Source organism: Photinus pyralis, unplaced genomic scaffold (genome assembly GCF_008802855.1).
Source record: "Photinus pyralis isolate 1611_PpyrPB1 unplaced genomic scaffold, Ppyr1.3 Ppyr1.4_unclustered_Scaffold337, whole genome shotgun sequence".
Lineage (NCBI taxonomy): Eukaryota > Metazoa > Arthropoda > Insecta > Coleoptera > Lampyridae > Photinus > Photinus pyralis.
In genome coordinates, this window is record NW_022171387.1 from 207,708 (window position 1) to 231,986 (window position 24,279).

The 24,279-nt window shown below is 38.2% G+C and overlaps 1 protein-coding gene across 1 annotated transcript in view; it reads left to right on the forward strand.

Moving 5' to 3' along the window:
* LOC116182066 (hemicentin-2) overlaps positions 1–24,279 on the forward strand; it is an 89,983-nt gene that overhangs the window by 46,332 nt on the left and 19,372 nt on the right. The window contains exons 5-6 of the mRNA XM_031502566.1: positions 3,303–3,563; positions 17,897–18,184. Of these exons, the coding sequence (XP_031358426.1) occupies positions 3,303–3,563; positions 17,897–18,184 (549 nt within the window). The remainder of the gene's footprint in view (positions 1–3,302; positions 3,564–17,896; positions 18,185–24,279) is intronic.

A 24,279-nucleotide genomic window follows, 5' to 3' on the forward strand; every position in this document is an offset into this window, starting at 1 on the left:
TTTTCCAATTCTATGTTTAGTAATAGGTGGACAATGGTCAAGGGACTAACTGATTAAATTTTGGTCATTTGGACCTTCTTTTATTTATTTTTATTTTATTTTTGCTTTTATTTTTGAGTGGGCGGAGCTTCAACCAAGGCTGTTTTACCAGCTCAATCCACTATACATTTACAAATATCCATGTCCCACCCCGGATTCGAACCAAGGATCTTTAGTACCGCAGTCCAGCTTCAACTGGACTGAGCTACAGGGACCGGAATTTCTGTCCGCCCATCTGTGTCCGGACGAAGTGTCCGCTTGTGTACATGAAAACTCGCGAACGTTTTCGAATTTTCCAATTCTATGTTTAGTAATAGGTGGACAATGGTCAAGGGACTAACTGATTAAATTTTGGTCATTTGGACCTTCTTTTATTTATTTTTATTTTATTTTTGCTTTTATTTTTGAGTGGGCGGAGCTTCAACCAAGGCTGTTTTACCAGCTCATTCCACTATACATTTACAAATATCCATGTCCCACCCCGGATTCGAACCAAGGACTTTAGTACCGCAGTCCAGCTTCAACTGGACTGAGCTACAGGGACCGGAATTTCTGTCCGCCCATCTGTGTCCGGACGAAGTGTCCGCTTGTGTACATGAAAACTCGCGAACGTTTTCGAATTTTCCAATTCTATGTTTAGTAATAGGTGGACAATGGTCAAGAGACTAACTGATTAAATTTTGGTCATTTGGACCTTCTTTTATTTATTTTTATTTTATTTTTGCTTTTATCTTTGAGTGGGCGGAGCTTCAACCAAGGCTGTTTTACCAGCTCAATCCACTATACATTTACAAATATCCATGTCCCAACCCGGATCCGAACCAAGGATCTTTATTACCGCAGTCCAGCTTCAACTGGACTACGCCACAGGGGCCGGAATTTCCGTCCGTCCGTCTGTGTCCCTACCCCTAGAGGTCGCACGTTAATTGCTTGTTATTTGCGACATTTTCAATTAACTGCATGCGAAATTAGATGACCCACTAGTAGGCGAAGGACACTATCTAAGTATGTACACAACAATTTTTTTGGAATTCTCTGCATTTTCGTAGGCCGACAAAGAATTGCAGAGGATTTTTTTTTTATTTTCAAAATCTATTTTCTGATTCGTGATTTGTATGTTCAAGAAACCCCAGGTAAATTTTGTCGAATTTTTTTCGTACCACTATTTAGGAGTGCGCCCTTTGGTGGTAGGAATTTTAAAAAACACTTTTGCAAAATCAGAAAGGGCATACCCCGAAACCTATTCAAAACCGGGCCACTAGTGGTAACTCCTATGGTTGCTAGAAAAAATTAAAGAAGGAATGCAAACTTCACCACTTTTACCAGAGTTGCTCCCAAACGAAACATGTTGGACCATCGTTTCTTTTTTTTGGAAAAAGTGCTTGTTTTGATCCTTTCTTCCATCCAGTCTTTTTACATAATTATATGTAACACCCTGTATATACGACTGCGCGTAAATTAAGCATCACAGGAACCGAGGTGGGTTAACCGACCAACCCCTAGCTAGGGTTTTATGTAATTTAACGCCAATTTTCTTAAAATGACATATATTTTACATTACATTGACTGAGCAAGGGTTACCCGGAAGGACAATGCCATTAAACTCACGGAAGGAAAGTTTAAGCGAAAAAATTATCTTTGGAGTATTTGAGGTCGGCGTTGGTAAATGTGCCTGCTCTTTCTCCCATCGATTCGTTGGTCTCCGGCATCTTGATTGCAGTATTTGACTTTTTACTCGCGGTTTTTGAATATTTGCGGGTAGCACTGTTGTTGGACGTTGCGCCGGTGCTTACGTTCACTCTTTTTGGAGTGATGAGTAAGGGACACTAGGTCGGTGTGATACGTCCACGCTATAGGAGCGGTGGTAGTCCTACGCTATTAGCAGAGGTAGTGATTTTAGGATATACCGTAACGTAAATTTAAATGCGTGATTTATTTATGTACAATCATTTTTAATGAATGTAGTACCTTGACTTATAACAGCGTAAATTTTACTACTTATAACTTCGGCGTCGATTTTGTGACTTCCACTAAACAGAATTCAATATGTATGTAGCAAAAAAGAAGGTTCTAGAAAGTTCTCGAATCAGCACGTCACATTTCTTGGAAAGAACGCATCACATCAACTTTCATTAATTATTACCGGTGACTTGATGGCGCCTTGTTGTCGCTGTTTTTTATACTTATTGCATTTTGTTTCATTTCTTTAGCTTCCGCTGAATTCTCACTAAATTATTAAACAGTGCGATCAAATTTCAATTTGATTCACACCTCCATCGCTTAAAAAATTATTGCTCATCGGGAAAGGCATAGTTCAGGTTTACTTTCCGCTATTGCCAGGTTTTGGAGTAATTATTATCTACATTATGCTCATCTACATTTTTCTTTTTCTCTTCTTCCATTTCCGCTTCTTCATCCTCTTCAACAATTTTATTGTTTGCCACTTCCCAGTGTGTTCCTATTTCCTTCCCGGTCCTCTTTTTTCTCTGTTTTTCATGAGCCCTTTGCTCCCATCTTTCTTTATGTCTCATCTACATCTCGTACTTATGCTGCTCGGTCCTCTTTTCCTTCCGTTTGTATACCATTGTCACATTTTCCTTTCTTGTCTTTCCATTTTCTCAAGTTAGATACCTCTGCCAATAATTTATATATCGCTACTCCTTATTCTAACTCCCTACCCGTTTGTTTCTCCTTGCCCTCTACCACTATTATTCTTATCTCCTTCTGACTCTTTCGTTTCTTTCTGCTCTGCATTCTCTTCTTTTACTCCGTGCTCTTTCACTATTATACGAGTTCCTTCAGGCCTCACACCTCTCTATCTTCCTATTACTTTAATTCTCCTTCTCTTTTTTCCATACCAGCCTGTTTTCTACGAACCCTGTCCTCCTCCTCCCATGTCCAACCTTCTTTCTTTATTGTATTCTCACTGTTTCTTCCTTAATCTGTACATCCTTTTTGTACTCTTTCCTCGCTCTTCTCTTTTTTTTCGGGATATGACTGTTCCTCCTCTACTTCCCGTTCCTCATATTTTTCCCGCTAGTTTTCTTGTTCTTCATGTAATCCTTTCTGATCCCATTGCATCCATTACATCTACTTTTTCATACTCGCCATCTTCCCCTTTTTCTATTTCTACGTCCTATTTTTGTGAATGTTCATTAAATCTAGATGTCGACTAGCCAATCTCTATGGGGGTGGAACCTACCACGTCTGAGTCTGATCGAGTGCAAGCAATTAAGTCACTAATTTTCATCTTTTCCTTTTAGATGTACCGGAAACGCGTCTGGTGGGAATACCGACGAACGACATTGAAGAATTGAAGGATTCCGTCGCCGTCCGCTGCATGGTAAACTCGAACCCGCGAGCGTCGGTGACGTGGCGAAGAGAAGGGCAGAGCGTCGCGGCGAGCTTCCAGGAGCTGCTCCAATTCAGTCCGGCCGTAAGACAGCACGCCGGTTTGTACACGTGCCACGCCAGGAACCAGGCGGGCGAATCGCCGCCGTTACGCTTTCATCTCGATGTTAAATGTGAGTTATTAAACGCGTTGTTTTATTATAAATGGGGTTGAAATACAAATTGCGCAAAAACGCCGGCGCTATACTGAAACACACATCCATTTAATCCCGTATGAAGACCCGGGGAGCTCATTTATCAGATCCCTTATAACCTCCAGCGGCCGACATATCATATTGTACTACCAGTGCCACCTGGTGTACATACTTAGTTTTCTTATTTTTCAAACGGGCGTACGTGATTACATAAAGAACAGATAACGCCCGGCGCGTAAATCATCAGTATCCTTCCGGAAACTTCGACAATTATCGATTTTTTAGGTTGTAACTTTGAATTAACGGTTTAATAGGTGTCGGTTGTACGTATAGTGTATACAAATTATGGCTCTTGTTGCCGCGACGGTACATTAATAATAGAAAATTAAAGTTGAGGTTTTCGTTACTCATAAATTAAATTTTCGAATTTTATGGACCATTTTTGTTATTGACTATTTGACATGTTGATTTATAGGCGCTCAAATTAGATTACACAGTGCTCCAGGAATGTATATTATAAATAAATTAATTCGCCACGAATATGCGACGGGGCCGTAACAAACGTGCCGATCTGATTAGGGAAAATTACTAAGTTTAACTACCCCTTCATGTCAAATTTTCATAAAGATTATACAATGGCTTGGTGTAATTGCGTTATAAACGATTTTTGGCACGCGTTTCAATTACCAATTCCATTCGTCCCATTTTCTAATAAATACATTTTGAGAATCATCCACCTTTCACCGGGTTTCTACCAGTGCGTTTTCGTATTGTCTATTCCGGAATTAAGAACAGCGTTATTCACAAAGAAATCAATTTTCAGGTTCATTAGAACCTCTTCCCAGCTAGGTCTGTGACCTGAAGACCTAGATTTTTATCAATGAAAAGCGCCGTACGTGATCATGACTAGTTCTGGAATTACAGAGGATCCGCCCATCAAAGCTGTAACTGCCAGTTAAGTAGGGATAGTGAATACTCCCATCTAAATCGACACGAGATTCGATGAAATTTGTATGATGGTCTTTCATAAAAGGCTACGTCTTCCGGACAGGTGCTGGGTGAATTAGGAGCAGAAACACCTGCAGCATATTCCCTGATAGAAATGTATAAAAGAGAGTAGGGTTGGAGCATTGGCTTTGAGTCTTGAGCGTCAACGATAGCTTAGAAAAAGGTTTATGGATTATGTTCACCTGGTAGCCGGAACAAATTTTCAATATTTTTCTAACTGATACTCAGCAGCAACACTTTCGCATATCATATTCTCCTTATACCAAAGTTTAAACGAAAAAAAGTGTTGAGACGTTTCTCCTGAGCTTAGAAATGCACCTCCTGTTATCCTATGTTATCCTGGCAGCCAGCGAATATTCAAATTTTTTGATTCAGTGAATTGGTAGCAGAAATTTCACATTGTATTGTCGCGATTCATAAAGTTTAGACGATAATATAGCGTTGGAAAGCTTCCACTGAGTTTCTTTTATAGGTTATGTTTTCCTGGTAGCCAGAGCAAATTTACATCGTTTTTCTAATAGACATTTCTCCTCAAAGACGATATTCTAGTAGCCAGAAAAAAATGTTTTTATAACAAATTCTTCTGTGTGTAAACTGCGTCACGTAGACGTTATTTCAACCTGGACGCCGCCGGGGATAATGTTCAGACACACCACAGGGTGCATTTGCATGAATTAGAAGCAAAAATACCTCTTCGCATATTATATTCTCTGATACGACACTTTAAATGAGAATAATAAAGTTCTAGCTAGAGCATTTCTCTTGAACTTTGAGAAACTCTCTTCACAAATTATGTTTTCCTGGTACCCAGAAAAAATGTACCATATCTTTCGCATAACATATTCTCTTGATAGAGAAATTTAAAAGAAGGTATTGTTGTAACATTTCTTTTGAGCTTGGAAGGATAACTCCTTATATAATATTATGTTGTCCTGGCAGTCAGGGAAAATTTACATTTTCTAACCAGATAATCAGTGAAGGGAACAGAAACACTTCCTTGCACAACATATTCTTCTGACACAAAAATTTCTACGAAAATAACAGTGCAACATTTCTGTTAAAATGGTCCTCCCCATAGATTATGTTCTCCTGGTAGCCAGAAAAAATTTACATTTTCGTAAAAGATACTCAGTGTACATTACACCCTCCTGATACCAAAAGTGATGGAAAAATTGGTTCTCTTGACCTTAGCGAATGATCTTTTCATAGATTACGTTCTCCTGGCACTCAGAAAAAATTGAAACGTTTTTGTAACAGGTACCTCGTAATTTAAGAGCAGAGACACCTCCTCAAACAACATATTCTTTTGATACAAGAATTTTAACCAAATAATTTTGGGATACCTTTTGAGCTTAAAAGAGACATTCTCATAGATCATACTCTCCTGATAGAGAAGATTGCAACATTGTCCTAACAAATTCTCACCATCCTCACCATAGATTATGTTCTCCTGGTAGCCAGAGAAAATTTACAACACTTTCCTAACAGATACTCAGTGTACATTACACCGCCCTGATTCCAAAAGTGTTGGAAAAATTGTTCCCTTGACCTTAGAGAATGATCCTTTCATAGATTACGTCCTCCTGGCACTCAGGAAAAATTTAAACATTTTTGTGTCAGGTACTTCCGTTATTTAAGAGCAGACACCTCCTCAAACAACATATTCTTTTGATTCAAGAATTTTAACAAAATAATATTGGGATACCCTTTCAGCTTAAAAGAGACCACCTCATAGATCGTGCTCTCCTGATAGAGAAGATTTGCAACATTTTCCTAACAAATTCTCACCATCGTCCCCATAGATTATGTTCTCCTGGTAGCCAGAGGAAATTTACATTTTCCTAACAGGTAGGTACTCAGTGTATATTACACCGTCCTGATATCGAAAGTGTTGGAAAAATTGTTCCTCTTGACCTTAGAGAATGATCTTTCATGGATTACGTTCTCCTGACAGTCAGAAAAAATTTAAACATTTTTGTAACAGGTACCTCGTGATTTAAGAGCACAGACACCTCCTCAAACTACATATTCCTTTGGCTCAAGAATTTTAACAGAATAATTTAGGGATACCTTATGAGCTCAAAAGATACCTTCTCATTGATCATGCTCTCCTGATAGAGAAAATCTGAAACATTTTCCTAACAAATCCTCACCACCCTCCCCATAGATTATGTTCTCCTGGTAGCCAGAGAAAATTTACAACACTTTCCTAACAGATACTCCGTGTAAATTACACTGTCCTGATTCTAAAAGTGTTGGAAAAATTGTTCCCTTGACCTTAGAGAATCATCTTTCATGGATTACGTTTTCCCGGCAGTCAGAGAAAATTTAAACATTTTTGTTTCAGGCACCTCGTAATTTAAGAGCAGGGACACCTCCTCAAACATATTCTTTTGATATAAGAATTTTAACAAAATAATTTTGGGATACCTTTTGAGCTTAAAAGAGACATTCTCATAGATCATACTCTCCTGATAGGGAAGATTTGCAACATTGTCCTAACAAATTCTCACCATCCTCCCCATAGATTATGTTCTCCTCGTAGCCAGAGAAAATTTACACTTTCCTAACAGATACTCAGTGTACATTACACCGCCCTGATTCCAAAAGTGTTGGAAAAATTGTTCCCTTGACCTTAGAGAATGATCTTTTCATAGATTACGTCCTCCTGGCACTCAGGAAAAATTTTAACATTTTTGTGTCAGGTACTTCCGTTATTTAAGAGCAGACACCTCCTCAAACAACATATCCTTTTGATACAAGAATTTTAACAAAATCATTTTGGGATACCCTTTCAGCCTAAAAGACACCTTCTCATAGATCGTGCTCTCCTGATAGAGAAGATTTGCAACATTTTCTTAAAAAATCGTCACCATCCTCCCCATAGATTATGTTCTCCTGTACCAGAGAAAATTTACAACACCTTCCTAACAGATACTCAGAGTACATTACACTGTCCTGATACCAGAAGTGTTGGACAAATTGTTCCCTTGACCTTAGAGAATGATCTTTTAATAGGTTACGTTCTCCTGGCAGTCAGGAAAAATTTAAACATTTTTGTAACAGGTACTTCCGTGATTTAAGAGCAGACACCTCCTCAAACAACATTCTTTTGATACAAGAATTTTAACAACATAATTTTGGGATACCCTTTCAGCTTAAAAGAGACCTTCTCATAGATCGTGCTTTCCTGATAGAGATTTGCCACATTTTCCTAAAAAATCCTCACCATCCTCCCCATAGATTATGTTCTCCTGGTAGCCAGAGAAAATTTACAACACTTTCCTAACAGATATTCAGTGTACATTACACTGTCCTGATTCCAGGAGTGTTGGAGAAATTGTTCCCTTGACCTTAGCGAATGATCTTTTAATAGATTACGTTCTCCTGGCAGTCAGAGAAAATTTAAACATTCTTGTAACAGGTACTGCGTGATTTAAGAGCAGAGACACCTCCTCAAACGACATATTACTTTGATACAAGAATTTTAACAAAATAATTGTGAGCTTAAAAGAGACCTTCTCATAGATCATGCTCTCCTGATAGATAACTGTTGGAACTGCCAAAATTCTGGTCAACTCAATCGTATCCATTGTTATTGCTGCGGGAAACCAAACTTTACTTTATGTAATTGCCCAACATGTTCGGTAAACTAAAGGAGCCACTGAATTCGGATCGATCAGTGGGCTCTAACCAAATGAAGAGTACGATTTCATACTTAGAAAACTACAAAAATCAATTACCAACAAAATAAGTCCTATTTTCTAAATTGAGGAAAGGTAAATGTATTACGTCATTGGAAGTTAAACAGCGTATTGGCAAGTTCCAGTATCGAAAAAAGTAAGAGAATTTACGGACTCTTTCAAATTAAAAGAATGCCATTTGATTTTAGGAACAATCCAGCAACTTGGTAGCAATTATTAGACCTAATATTTGGAGCCTGGACATTATCATCGTTACATCAACATTCGATTCTCATGTAGATATTTTGCAACATGTATTCTTAAGGTACGCTTAAGAATTCTATGATTCTTTGAAAACCTTGGTAACATTTCAATATCCAAGAGCAAAATTAAACAAACATGTGCAATCGTTACGTCACTTTTGGGATAGCATGGAATTAAAGACAATAATTTAATATTGTCCTTTCCTAAAGAATATTGGGGATGAAGCAGGAATGCCAATCTCAGAAATAGGGGTTGCTACTTCCAAACGAAAAATAATACTTTTCCTCTTGCATGCCTATTTTAAAATGCATGAAGAATAAGAGATTCGGTGAACATCTAAATTGTTGCAGACACTTTATTACATTGTTCATTCAAGTAGCGTACGTTCACGAAAATTTGCATATCTCCATACCAGAATCTAGACTCATTGTAGCGCCCTATTTTCAGCTATTTTCTTCTATTATGCTTGGAAACATTTTTCCGGCTCGTAATTGTTCATTTGGCACGTTTCTCGTTTAGAGCGCCTCGTTACGGCGTAGGCAAATAAGAGAGAGCGGGGCCGTCCACCATTTGCGAAATTAATATAAAATTAAGATTACTGCAATTTAACGTCTCAGCCGTACGGCGGGATTACAAACATTACGCAATAAAGCTAGAATAAGCAATAAAGGCCCTTCTGGAAGGCGAAAGCCGGTGAACGGGATCGAAATAACCAACCAAACAAATAGATATCCGCCGCCGCCGGAGGGAAAAGGTTAAATTTATATAGGACGGCATAGATGAAACCCTTTAATGGCGTCCATTTGGCTAATAATCTTATTCCACCAATAAACTGAGATAAATGGGCCCTTTTTTGTATTAGAGGGACTCGGGCGACGCTTTGATTCTTTTAAGGAAGAAACGATAAAGCTTCCTATAACGTTTAATCAAACCTAAATGGGAAAGGAAAAACTGAAAATGGCCCTAATGGAAAATTATACACGCGAATCCATCACCATGACTTACTGCCGCCATTTCTATTGCAACAATGGGAAAGAAAAATACGATACGAGGGTCTAGCTGTATGTGACAATGGAAAATGGCACATATGTTGATGCGGATATGCTCATTTTACTCATTTATTCTGGCTGCTTCCGATGATTTAGAGCCGCTTTTGTTACCCTTTAAGGTTGTTTAAGGATTTTCTAAAGCGTTTCTCATCATAGAGCTCTTAATGGGATTTAACCACATTTAAACGCATTCCAAAGCGCAGTGGGTCTCAATCGATTGGTCGCAACACGCTGGGGGGTTCCCCCACCCGTCATATGTTATGAGCTATTTGCTGCATTAAGATTCATACAAGATTACGACAAATGACAGTTCGTTAAAGGCCCTTTAATACTTTTAAAAGCTCTCCAAAATCTATTCCAAATCTTGGGCCGCCAGCAGCAACCAGGTCGTGTTTGGGGCGATACGGTTCTCTGTGTTTTGGTTCCTACCTCAAATGCCGTTTTCTTTGGTGGTGGCTTGTTTGATCAAATTCCCACGACTACCTGGCACCTCAAGCTTTCTCACGCATTTAAACAATCGGGACCCCTTAACCGCCTACGAAATCTAAAAAAATTAAGAAATACTGGAACCCGACAAAATCCGTTTACGGGCTCCCGTAACACTTTCAAAGGCGTTCACAGGTTTTGGAGGCTCATAAAAGTGGTTGTAAACTTTCACTTGTAATTGTGTAATATAAATAGGGTTATATTTGTTTTTTATTATTGAGTTGCTCGCTGATGACCATGATAATTGTTTTATGAGCAGCCCTCTTATTTTCTAAAGATATTTTGTTTTTTTTTGTGATCGCGAGCACGTTTTAAGGACCAAAAGATCCAAATTTCAACTTACGGGAATTTTCCTTTACATCCACCTTTACGGTGGTCAACAGCAGTTTCTTATCAAGATAACAGACGTGGTGGCGCTCAAACTTACGAAGAAGGAAAAATTTACGAAGAGGATTATGGAACGAGATGCAAAAATATTATGTACATTTAGTGCAATAATTTTTGCCAAAAGGCGCCAATAAAGTACCTATCTATCTATCTATCTATCTACCATTACTAGCACAGATTTGTTTCCAGATTTTGTGATTACGTGGACACCTTTATATATTATTATATATATGTTATATTTGTGTATTTATATATTTCAACTATATTCTAACGTAAATTTAATTGCGTCTTTCATTTATTTACCAATAATTAACAATAAATGTATAACAGGCTTGAAATAAATAGGTTTATAACAGTATAATATTATTTATCACTCACGTATACAAATACAAAAGATCTCGAGCGCTTCCGAAGGCATCCGAACTATTCTAGAACGTTCCCGCACAAACACGTCATATTTCTCGGAAAAACTGCGACATATCCGCCTTCATTCTTTATCACCGATGACTAATCGTTCATGGCGCCTCAATGTTTATCCAAATTTCTAGAATGTTCGCTACAATATGAAGGTTTTGCTGGTCCGTTCGCCCGTAAGTCAATTCAAGGCGAACGGTCAACGTAGGTTGGTTGTTTTGTTCAAACTAATCACTTAAATAAATAAAGTATGCTATTCCACATGTTTGCAAAGAAATTGTATGTGATCATGACCATGGGGTTTTATAGAGGATCAACTCATCATGCTTGTAATTTTGCAATGTCAGGCCTAATGTTTTGTGGATCAATTTTGCAAAAAGAGACGGCAGATAAATACCAATTATGTAAGCTAATACAACACAACTTGCTAGCTCCTCAGCACCGACGAACGAAGTTGGTTGTTTAATGAACAAAAGAAAAACTGAGCGATGATGAAAAATTAAAGTGAGGTAATTAAGGGCGATGATAGATGAGACGTGCAATTAGTAATGTCGGCCTCTCCGAACACGTGCGATGTAGTTAAGGGAAAAAAGTGCAGGAACAAGGTGTAATCAAGGTAAAGTGACTGCCGGCTAATGACAATTGCAAATGGCGTATTTGCATACAAATATCTAATAATAAGGAGACGCGGATGTTCTAAATTATACCCAATTCTGAAGTTAAATTACTTGAAAACTATTACGGCTATAAATACATTATACCTTACCTTATCGATCACAAAACTTTACCCTAATTTGCTTTGACTTAATGTAAGTGCGCGACACAAGCAGGTAGGCACTTTATAATTGTGTAATATGTTACACACGTGGTTCAGTAAGGGCCGCTAAATTCATTACGGCGCCTTTATCGCCTGTCGATAGTTAAAAAACGGGCGCCTAACTTCATTGAATCTAATTTAAAGGCGTAACAGCAGCTCCAGGGGAGTTAAACAAATTATCGGCGATAATTATTATTGCACACATACTTGCGCTCCTTAATTAGAAAAGGGTGGCGAAACAGCAACCCCCGACGCCTGCCGCAAAAATATTCATTCCATTCGATTATCTTGGAGAATGTTCGTACTTTAATATTTAGAACAAAATCTCCAATGGCGTGGAAAATTTCCCACAGGTAACATCTGGACCGATACTTGACGATTCCCTCCCGCCTCGACGCTAACTGCTCTCAGTCTGCCACCCCCGCCCTCGAAACTTCATTACCTAATTCTTTCCTGACGACCTTTTTTGGCTCATTTCGACCGGATGCCGGTCAACCGAAAGTGGCAGATTTAATTAGCGCGATTAATTATTTTCCGCGCGAATTTTTTCGTCGGCGGCGCGCGCCGCGACGGAATTAATTAAGCTTTATTTTATTGCGACGGTTAGGATTGCAAACGCGAATAATGTTTCTATGCAAATTTAATTAACAAAGTTCCATAGTAATAAATTCGAATCTATTGTGGGCGTGTGTTGTTTTACACGAGTTTTTACGCGCTCATAAAATATTTTCGTAGTTGCGAAACTTTGAAAACGCTCGGTAATGGGCTACTTGTGCGGGTTTCCTGCGACAATCGCTTTTTGTTTGGGGAGTAGCCTAATTGACGAGACCTTTCACGCTCGAGGGCCACTCGGTCGGATGGTTTGCTCATTTTACAATTTCTTTATTCCGGTTTAACTGTCGGAAAGGCGCACTAATTCATATATACTCATACTCGGCGCTCCTCATTTATGAACTGGAACAATGTGAGATTTGTCATTTCCTTGACTAATTCACAGTTAATAGTTTTTCGAAAAACTCCTCTCAATCGAATAAAAAGGTTTCAGCAGACGAAGAATATTTAAAGAATCTTGAAAATTTTGAAACCATTAAGAGCTTTGGAATTATTTTGTTTAAACAGGATAAAAACCTGCCGTGTTACGTTTGAAAATATCGCAATCCGGAGATGCCGAAATTTTAAAACTAAGTCGGCCGCAGAAAAGTGGAAAATCGTGAAAGATGAAAACTTCTGCTTCAACTGTCTTCATTTGAACCACTTTACCAACGGCTGTCCGGCGGTACTTGTCATGCATAAGTTGTTAGGATGAATATTTATAAACCTACAGTGAGTTCAGTTGGTAGCCCCCTCCCCCAGAATTCGGTGGCCCACTCTTTTAAATATCACACATTTCCTGAAGAGTATTGCGTATCCACCATACACCTTGGTGCTAGTCTTCGGTCGCCCTCTCTTAAAAATGAATTATTTTCTGGCTGGGGGTATTCTGTACTCCCTAGACTTTAGAGTCCTCAACACCAATGACAATGAGAATGCGGAAGTTTCAAAACATGTTGTAGGAAATCGTAGTACCGGGGAGTCTAGGGGCTATGAAATCATCCCAAGAATTCGGTGTCCCTCATTTAAAAATTGATGACCTTTCCTGGGAAGTATTCGGTACTCATCAGCTACCTAGGTGCTATTTTTCTTTCCACCCTACCTTAAATAATGAGGTCGTACCTGACTGGGGGGGGGGGGGGCTCTCAGACTTATGTGATACTCCCCAGACATTCGATGGGGTTTTGTTTAAAATATAAGACCCTTCCTGGAAAGTATTCCGCGCCCACTAGATCACATAGTGCTATTCTCCTCGCTCTCTCTTTAAAGGTAAGGTATTTCCTGGCTGGGGTATTTCATACCCATCTGACTTGTGTGGTACCGGGTACTTTTTCATCCAAGACGTTTAAATCCCCACAATAACCCCATGAGTATGAGAATGTTTCGATTTCTAAAGGTTAAAAATCTTGGTACCGGAGAGTCGGGTGTATGGAATACCTCCAGGGATTTCCTGGACCTCTCTTAAAAATATAAAAGCTTTCCTGGAAAGTACGCAATACCCACCAGATACCTTGCTGCTATATTTCTTCTCGCCCTCTCGTAAAAAGTGAGGTTTTTCCTGGCCGGGTGGTAGGTATTCCATACCCCTAGACTAACGGCACTTTTTCATCCAAGGCGTTTAACAACACACACATGATCATGAGAATGCTTCTCTTAAAAATTGAAGACCTTTCCTGGAGAGTATTCCGCACCCACCGTGACCGCCGACCAGCTCACTGGGCTTATCCAGAGGCCGAAAGGTCAGGAAAATTCGACGAATCGAATGGTGATCTTAGGGATATGAAACGTGTAAAGAATTAAAGTGCCGAGTGGTCTATCGAAAGTTCAAAAAATATAAATAATCTTATTGATTGGAAGGGTTTGAAGAATACCCAGAGAAAAAAACCAAGGAAACCAGAGGAATCGGAAAGAAATGTAGCAGTCAGTCCCGGCTGGGAGTATTTCAACCCCAAAACTTGTTTGGTGTTTTTCCATCCAAGACGATCATGATTTCTAAACGTTTTGTTAGAAAACGTAGAATCTCCCCAAGGAATTCTGTGGCCCACTATTTAAAATATAAGGCCTTTCCTGGGGAGTATTCCGTGCCCACCAGTTACTTTGGTGCTATTTTTCTTCTCTCGTGCAGTGTCTGCTGGTTGGGGGTATTCTATGCTTCCCCAAATTAATGTGGTACTTGGTATTTTTCCATCCAAGTCATTTAGAGCCCTGAGTACACCCATGATCATGAAAATGCCCAGATTTCTGAACGTCTTGTTGAAAAAGCAAATGCCGGAGGGTCTGGGGTTTACGGAATTCTTCCCAGGAATTCTGTGCCCTCTTCTTGAGAATATAAGAGTTTTCCTAGAGTGTATTCCGCGCCCCTTGGTGCTATTTACCCTCCCACTCTCTTTTCGAAGGTGAGATATTTCGTGTCTGGGTGTATTTCATACCGGCCACGGTCATCCGGGCGATGACAATCCCGACGCAGATTTCAGGGCGACATGTATATCCCGACTTCGGCCGTCCCGGATATTTGAATTGTACGATCAGGTACATGGAAAACATGCGGTAAACATATGAAGCAAATTCATGTTTATTATATTGAAACAATTCACCGGAATAAAATTTTATTTTTAGATTGTATATATATTGTCGAAATTTGTATGTAGTCCATAACTTTTGATTGAGAGGTCTGATCGAAAAAGTACAAATCGTTTTGGATTCTACGCACCAAAATTAGTGAGAAAAAGTGTTTTCCCGAGAAATTTTGGAGCAGTCGATTTTTGGTAAAAAAAGGAAGGTTATACACTACCTTTTTTTGAGGCCGGAAAAAAAATTGTCTGAGATCGACCGGGAAAAATCATTTTCTTATAGAGTTTGGCCCGTAGAATCCATAATTTCAAACAGTTCCAAGATTGGACTACTAGACAGTGTGCATAGCCAGGATAACCGATGCCGGGAAAGCAATAGTTGCCGGGATAGGTAGTCGCCGGGATGACCGATGCCGGTATAGTAATGGTCGCCGGAATGTATATCGCCGGAATGAGATGCGCCCTCCAACGACTTGTGTGAACATAGGTACTTTTCCATGCAAGAGGGTTAGGAGCCCTCAACATCTGCAACTGAGAATGCTCAGACAAAGATGTACAAGAAGTATACAATAACCCATAGGAACTCGGTGGGCACCAGTTAATAATATAAAACCTTACCTGAAGACTTCTCTGTATCCACTAGGTAACATGGTGATATTTTCCCTTTCGTCCCGACTTAAAAAATGACATCTTTTAAAACGTGTTGTTGGAAATCGTAGTACCAGGTGCCTGGACGGTATGGAATCCTCACAGGAATTCGGTGGCCATGTTCAGATAATATAAAACTTTTTCTGGAGAGTATTCCGTACCCACCAGACACCTTGCTGGTATTTTTTCTTTCGCTTTTTTGTTATTAATGAGGTTTTTCCTGACTGGGGTATCCCATACTCTTCTTACCCCCCTCTTAAAAAAGTAGGTCTTTTCGTGAATACTGTTCCATGCAGCACGCTTAGAGCCCTCAACACTCCCGTTATCATGAGAATGCTCAGATTTCTAAACGTCTTGATAACGTAGTACCGTGGTGTCTGACAGGAATGCTGATTACGTGTTGGACTAGCTCACAATATCGGTATCTATTTATTTGGGAACGCTGCCGTTTTTTTTAGATAACTTACTGGAAAACATTCCTATTAACATTTAAAAAAATATTACAGCCATGATGACTTGTTCCTCTATAATTTGCATTGATAATGATCATATATTATACAGTTGGATTGCAAAACTGTCCAAGGGTGTCACACCTAATGAGAATACAATGCTAATAATGATCACACCATGATCTAAAAAGGAGCGTTCCTCAAGTTTTTATGGAGTTTACAATTTGTAGAAGACGAGCGTTGCTATCAAATTGAATCACCTTTTTTCCATGCGATCTTTCTGGAATTGCCCCAATGGCTCACAATTTTGACCGTTTGGGAAGCTTTCGTTATCTTCATATCTTTGCACTTTAGTATATATATCGCGATTTTCCGGGATTTCATCAATGTTTATGGCAGGGTTGGCAAAAATCTGTGTTTTTGTATGCTTTGGGTGGGGTTTTGGGAATTTGTGTTGGGTTTTTGTGTTTTTCTTGAGTATTTGGGTAATTTTTAGGTATTTGTCGAATTTCCGGAACTGTGGACTGATCTTCGGAATAAGTTACTGCCCGATAACGTAGAAAAGCTTGTAAAAATAATAAAAATGAGCCACTTTAAAAAAGAGAAAAAGTTGTTTTAGGTTTTTAATTATTATTTTTATTTTATTTTGTTCCTAATGAATAAGCCGTTTTGTATTTTATATTTTAATGTAAATTTTTTTGAAACTAGGAATAAGAATATAAAGACTGATCTATCAGTACTCCTAGTAAACTACATTATATTTTGTTATTAAATACTATATAAAAATTATCTCGATTTTGTCTCATTTTGTGTCTCAAATTCTTTGGGCTTTTGTATGGGTTTTTGTGTTGGGTTTTTGTATAGGTCGTTGGGTGGGTTTTTGACACAAAAACCCTGTGGGTTTTTCAAATGGGTTTTTCGTTTTGCCAACCCTGATTTATGAATGATTATGTCAGAAGTGTGGACAATTGCATTACTTTGATTACATTGAGGTGTGGCAAAATAATGATCAAATTAGCAAAAATTTCAATTTTTCACGAACTGTTCTATTCCGAGGTCGTTCAATGCAACTTTCGTCAAGATTTTTACATAAATTCTGTGCCGTACCACTATAAACATATATAAAGTGATAATGATTTGCTACTACTACCCTACTGGCCTATAATGTCGGGTTAACGAATTCCTAATAATAAAGGTCAATTTTGCTAACAAAATAAGATTAAGGACACATTCTCAAAATTGATCAGTTTACTGCAAGGTAAATGATTGTTTTTCAAGTAATTACCTTTGAAACTGAGTGGGTGTACCGCACCTACTAAAATTAAAGCTTAATGCCTTTCTTGTGTTTTGTTTACTAAATAGTACGTTAGTCTGTTTCTCATGAAAATCATTGTAAAAGTACAAATTCCTCCTTAGAAAAAGTATTTGATTCTCCTCTGCTCAGTCCACAGCAAGGTACCGAATAAAAATTTAAGAAGCTTTTAGCAGATTTCGCAGCGGGACCGCAGTTCGCGCTATACGCTTTCAAATAAATCCCGTTTGGCTCGGTAATTGTGTGACATTTAGGCGTAATAAATAATTCCATTAGAATGACGAGGGCTGAGTGAGACAAAGTTTGAAAATTAAAGCCGCAGGATGTGTAGCATGCATAATCTTATATCAATTACACTGCCATCCGGCGAAGTTTCGAAATTAGTAAATCTCCAGTTCGGATGTAATTTGTTCGTTAATTAGGGGGAAGCTAATTTGATAACTGGACCCGCCATGTTGGTTTAGGTCTGGCTACAATCTCAACTTATAATCGGCCCAAATCTTCGCCCGCGCTTGTTTGGATAGGCGGCGGCTAAGGATGGGTAAATTCTCGCACAATGTGCTTTTATAACGGCCACTGTAAATTTTGAGGGGTCGAAATCGCGCGAGGGAATAAAGTTACGCTGGTTTTTCAGATCCGCCTAAGATACTCAGCGTCGGACCGGATAGACTTACGACGGCCCCGCTGTTCACGTCGGCCACCTTTGAGTGCATCGCCGAGGGAAATCCACAGCCCACGTACCAGTGGCTGCAGAGATATCCGACGCCATCCGATTTCATTTTGGAACGCGGGAGGGAGTCAAAACTGCACGTTCCCAACGTCACCTACGACTATCAGGGCGAGTACGTGTGTAAAGTTACAAACATCATCGGAGGTATTGAGAGGACGGTGCAGAGTGAATCTATTGCGCTTCAGGTCGTCGGTGAGTAGCAGAAGATGAGAATTTTAATTAGAGACCATGTAGCCAAAAAATATACAGGGTGTTTTTTTTTCGTTGTACCGTAAAGTTACTTACAGGAGCAGAAAATTGTAGAATTTTTTAAGATTAATTTTCCTTTTCAGAGTTTCTTGTAGCTTTACAAGTAACGACGTTATGATAAAAAAACCGAAAAATGTGATTTTAGAAATGCGCCTTTGAGTGTTCTTTTATTATGCCTTGAATTTTGAGTGTCTTTGAAAGAGTTTTGAGTGTCGCTTCGGTGATCATCTTCACAGTGTTTCTAGAAGATTTTAAAGTACTTTTTTGGGTTTTTGTGGAGATGTTTTGCGGTTGGCTGTGAAAGTTTCATGAACTGTAGAGGATTTTAGTTTAGGATTTTTAATTATTTGATCATCTTTTGAGCATTTTGTATGTGTTTTTTTGACTTGCGTTTTTTTGTGTGGTTCTTGCATAGCATTTGAATGTCTTTAAGCGCATTTTGAATGTCTCTGTATCGCCTTTGATGTTTTAGGAGGATTTTCTTGTGTAAATAGGCTCTATTTTGGCTGCTCTGAGAGTGTCTATAAAGTTGTAGTAAAAGTCGAATCATTTGTTTAACTGTTGAGCATCATTTAAGTGTCTTCTGAACGCTTCTGAGCACCTTTTGAGCGCCTCTTCCTCTATTTTTAACCTTGTCTGAGCGTGTATTGACTTTTTTAGTGTTTTTTTTAGTCTCTTTTGAAGATCTTGTGAGAATCTGTGGCACCTTTTGAGCAATTATTCCAGGGTTTCTTGAACGTCTATTTGGTGGGTTTTTTAAGCACTTTTTTAGTAGATTTTGCCTCTTTCTTTTTAGTATCCTCCTAAAGCTTTATATATCTGGGTTGTCAGTGAAAGTCTACTGACTGTCCCTTGAGTAGTAATATGTTGAGTGCCTTTTAAATGTATTTTGAATTCGTTTTGAGTGTCTTTTTCGCAGAATCTGTCTTCTTTGTAATCTTTTTTTATAGTCTTCTCAACGATTCTTGGGAGTCTAATAAGTGGGTTTTGTATATCTTTAAAGTGTCTTCGAGTGGCCATTGAATGTCCTCTGAGTTCTTGTGTGACTTTTGCTCATCTTTTGAACGTATTATGAGTAGTGATGTGGATTGTAAAATAACGATTTGTAAGTTACATAAAAAACGGTTATATTACGCGTAACTTACAAGAGGCCGGTTTTTGTATGTATTTTTGCTAAAAAAGGAAGGTTATACACTGCCTTTTTCTGAGCCCCGAAAAAAAAATTCTCAGATCGACCCGGAAAAAATTTTTTTTTATAGAATGTGGCCTGTAGAATCCATAATTTCAAACAGTTCAAAGATTGGGCTACTACTTCAAAAGTTACAGCCCTTTGAATTTTTTTTCAAAATTGGTTTCTAGTCTATAACTTTTGATTGAGAAGTCTGATCGAAAAAGTACGAATTGATTTGGATTATACGCACCCAAATTAATAAGAAAAAGTGTTTTCCCGAGAAATTTTGGTGTAGTCGATTTTTGGTAAAAGAGGAAGGTTATACACTGCCTTTTTTTGAGCCCCGAAAAAAAAATTGTCTCAGATCGACCCGGAAAGAAATGTTTCTTATAGAAAGTGGCCTGTAGAATCCATAATTTCAAACAGTTCAAAGATTGGGCTACTAGTACAAAAGTTACAGCCCTTTTAATTTTTTTTCGAAATTGGTTTCTAGTCTATAACTTTTGATTGAGAAGTCTGATCGAAAAAGTACGAATTGATTTGGATTCTACGCACCGAAATTGATAAGAAAAAGCGTTTTCCCGAAAAATTTTGTTATGGTCGATTTTTGGTAAAAAAGGAAGGTTATACACTGCCTTTTTTTGAGCCCCGAAAAAAAAAATTGTCTCAGATCGACCCGGAAAAAAAATGTTCTTATAGAATGTGGCCTGTAAAATCCATAATTTCAAACAGTTCCAGGATTGGGTTACTAGTTCAAAAGTTCCAGCCCTTTGAATTTTTTTTTGAAATTGGTTAGTAGTGATGTGGATTGTAAAATTAGGGTTTTTTTCAAAAAAATGGTAAGTTACATAAATTACATAAAATACATAAAAAACATAAACAATTGGTAATTTTACACGTAATATTACGCACTTTAAAAAAAAGTGTAATTTAACATCACTAATTATGAGGGTAGTTTGAGCATCCCTTTTAGCTATTCCCCGTGTTTTCAATATTTTTTGTTGCCCTTTGAGTATTTTGTAACTCTATTGAGCGTATCTTGCGCGTCTTTTTGCTCACCTCTTTCCTGAGTGGCTATTGAGTACCTTTTGGATTACTAGGTGTCGACTTTTGAGTGTGCCTTTGTTGCCTTTAGGTGCCTTTTCAAAATCTCTGAAGCGTACTTTGCGCTATTAGTGTATTAGGGTATCTTTTGAATGTTTTTTAAGGTGCCATTTCAGTGTCTCTTTAGCGCCCTTTGATTGCCGTTTGAGTGCTAAGAGTCAATTTAAATTTTTTTTGGTCTTAGATGCTTTTGGATATCTTTCGAACATGAGTATCCTTTGAGCATCTTTTAGGGTTACAACTCTTTTAACGTATTTTTTCATTCTTTGAGCACATTTTTTCGCGTATTGTGGTTGAGCGCCAATTTACTGTCTTTTGTGTGGTTCTTGACTGTCATTTGAATATCTTTTGAGTGTCCCTGTATCGTGGGATGATTTTCGTGTGTAATTAGGGTGTCATCATAGTGTTTTTAGAGTGTCTTTAAAGTTACAGTGTCAAGAATTTCTACTGAGTTCTTTTGGTTGACATTTCAACATCATTTGACCGTCATTTCAACGTTTGTGAGCACCTATTTCTCTATTTTCAATGCTATTTGGCCTTCTAATGACTGTTTTCGAGTGTGTGCTGAGTGTATTTTGAATGCCTTTGAGCACCTTTTGAGTATCTTTGAGCGTCAATTAATTGTATTTAAGCAGCAGGTCATTATTTTATTATCCCTTTTGGCGTCTCTTAACAGTCTTTATAACATCTTCTTTACTACCTTCTTTGAGTGTCTTTTGAAAGGTTTTTGAGCGTCCCTTTGGTGTCTTTTTAGTGCTTTTGAGATTCTTTTTAGCTTTTTCGTGCATTATTTGTGAGCATATTTTTGATCTCAATTTTTGAACTCCTCTTGCAGTGCCATTTCAACACACTTAGAGTATATATGCAGCATTTCCTTTTCAGCTTCTAGGTGTTTTTTTTAATGGTCCTTGGAAGTGTTTTAGACATCCCTTGAGTGTCACTTTAGCGTCTTGTGATTGTTCCCCTTCTTTCTTATTTATCTTTTTTTGTCACTGTTTACCGTCTTCTGAGCGGCTATTGAGTGTTTTGGATGTCTCTTGAGTGTCGTTTGAATTTTTTGCGCCTTTTGGTCTAAGTGTGTCTTGAGTATCTTTTGAATGGGTTTTGACTGCCCTTTGAGCGACTCTTTAACGCCTTTTGATTGCCTTTTGAGTGTACTTTAAGAGTTAATTTCAACGACTCATCCTCTTTTTAGTGCTTTATGGTTGTCTTTTGGGTGTCTTTGAGTATTTTTGATTATCTTTTGATTGTCCTTTTGGTGTCTTAAATGCCTTTAAGCATCTTTCAAGCATCATTTCAGTTTCATCAATCATCCGTTTCTGTAATCGCCTTTTGAGTGGCTCAATTATTTTTAAGTATCTTCATTCTTTTCATTATCTTTTGAGCCAATTTTGCACGTATGTTGTTTTCATTTGAGCGTCTATGGAGTTTCCTTTTTTGATGAGTTTTCCAATGGCCTTCTATTGTTTCCTTGTTTTTTGAGTGTTTTGAGCGTCCTTTGAGAAACATTGGAACGTGTTTTGTGCGTCTTCTGTATCATTTTTAGCGTCGTCTGAGCGCTTCTGTTGGATGCCTTTTGAGTTCATTGGCAAACTTTTGAGCATTTTTTAACATCCATTTTATCTTCTATTCTGTATATGGAGGGGTGGTATTTTAAATAGGAGCAGTGGCTAATTAAAAGGGGACTAATTGTTGATCAGAGTTAATTATTAAGACGCAAAAAGAGATAGAAGGCCTCATTGGGGATGACATCCTAAGGAATTAAGATGGAGATCATACCTATTTGAGAAAGGATTACGCCGAGTGCCCGTGTATTATTTAGGATACACGTCCCGCCTCGGCCCTTTAACTGGTACCCTCGGACAATGGATCTACCACGGTCGATCTATGTCTCTCATTGCCCTCCCTCCTAACACTTGCAGACCAAGCTCACCACGGAACCTTTTTTTGCTAGCATTTATTTATTATTTATTATTGTCTTTTGAATGTCTCATGATTTGAGTGAGTTTGGGTCTCTACTGAGCGTCTTTTAGGGTTATATGATCTTCTCTTCAACTCAACCTTTGGGCTTTAATGTCTTTAGTCGTCTTTTATTCATTTTCTAACGTATTTCAACATTCCTTGAGTATTTATTGAGTATCTTTTTGCCTTTTGATAGATTCTTGGGCTTCTTTGGAGGACTGGTACCCTGTTTCTAATGTATCTGAAATTCCCGGAAAATGGCATTTTTTTATTTTAAATACGGCAGATAAAAGAACCTTCTATTTTAAACCGAATTGCTACACTAGGGACAGACGGACTATTGAGACTAGGACCTTCTAGGGCATTCTTTTCCAGAGCAAAAACAGCGTGCAAAGGTACTGTTTCATATAAAAACGCTGGTCAATTAAAGAAATTTAATATGGTCGCCGATTTTCCAAAATGGCGGCACGTATTAACTATCATTAATGCTAAAAGTATTTTTCAAATGATGATACTACGATGCAATTTGGTATGAATGCCCCTACAAAAGTAAGGGTGGTCACTTAAAAAATTCAAGATGGCCGCCGTTTTCCAAAAGGGCATTGCAGAGCATACACATAATAACTATTATTAGTAGTAGTACAGTAACACCTGTCCTGTTCTGGTGCACTTTGACATTGAGTTCTGCGCATGTGCCAATTCCATGGTTAAACTACTGCGCATGCACCAAGTCACTGATGGTCAACGTGGTTGTTGTCTAAACTAACAGGTCTGTTAATCAGAAACATATAAATAATCATCAGAATCAGGTCTGTTCAGCAGAAACCTGTCTAATGATGATAATTTGAAAGATATTTACCACTAATCATGGCTAATAGGCGCCGCCATCTTGAAAAACGACGTCCATTTTGAATTTTGGTAAGAGTTTTGATATTAAACAATGCCCATGTAGAAACTTTCATACTAAATTTCATGGTATCATCATTTGAAAGATATTTACCTCTAATAACAGTTAATATGCACCACCATATTGAAAAACGGCGTTCATATTAAATTCTTAAATGGTCAGCTTTGGTTCCATCTTCAATAGCCACCCTGTATATTACTAAACAATTCATATATTATTTTGTATATTGGAAATGCATTATTTGGAACGATGAAAAATAAAATTTTGTATGCACCTCAGGCATTAGTCGATTTTTAACCCTCGGGCGACTTACAATCCCTCGGGCCGGAAGCCGTAGGGATTTGTCGACCTCAGCATAAATATCGCCTTAATGTCCTTGATGCATAAATAGCTATTATTGTAGATCCTTTTAGGTATGCATCACATCTGCGCTGTGGCTTTATTGGCCCATAAGGAGCATACTGTTGATATTTGGGTTAAATTAGTGGGGGATGGTATATACGTGGATCATACATTATTAAACGTTCATTCACACATTTTCGTACCCGTACGTGCTTAATATTGAAAAATGTAGAAAAATACCGCTAAAAATCTGATCATAAATGCTGTATTCTTATTTTACCGCGATAAAAGATTTTAACGCGCCCGAGCACAATCTCCCAATTCTTTGCTGATTGCGGCTTTGTTCGTAATCCCTAATGCTGAAAGAACTTCTAAAGGAAGCTCAATCAAAATTCGTTCTAAAACGCCTTACAGCTTTATTCAACTTCTACGATGGAAATAATCCAAATCTTTATCTCTCATAAAACGTACCGTACGTAAATTTGCATGAATTTACTCCGAAATCGATTTCGGACGTGTACAAGTAATAGGTATGTTTTTCTTTGTCCTACT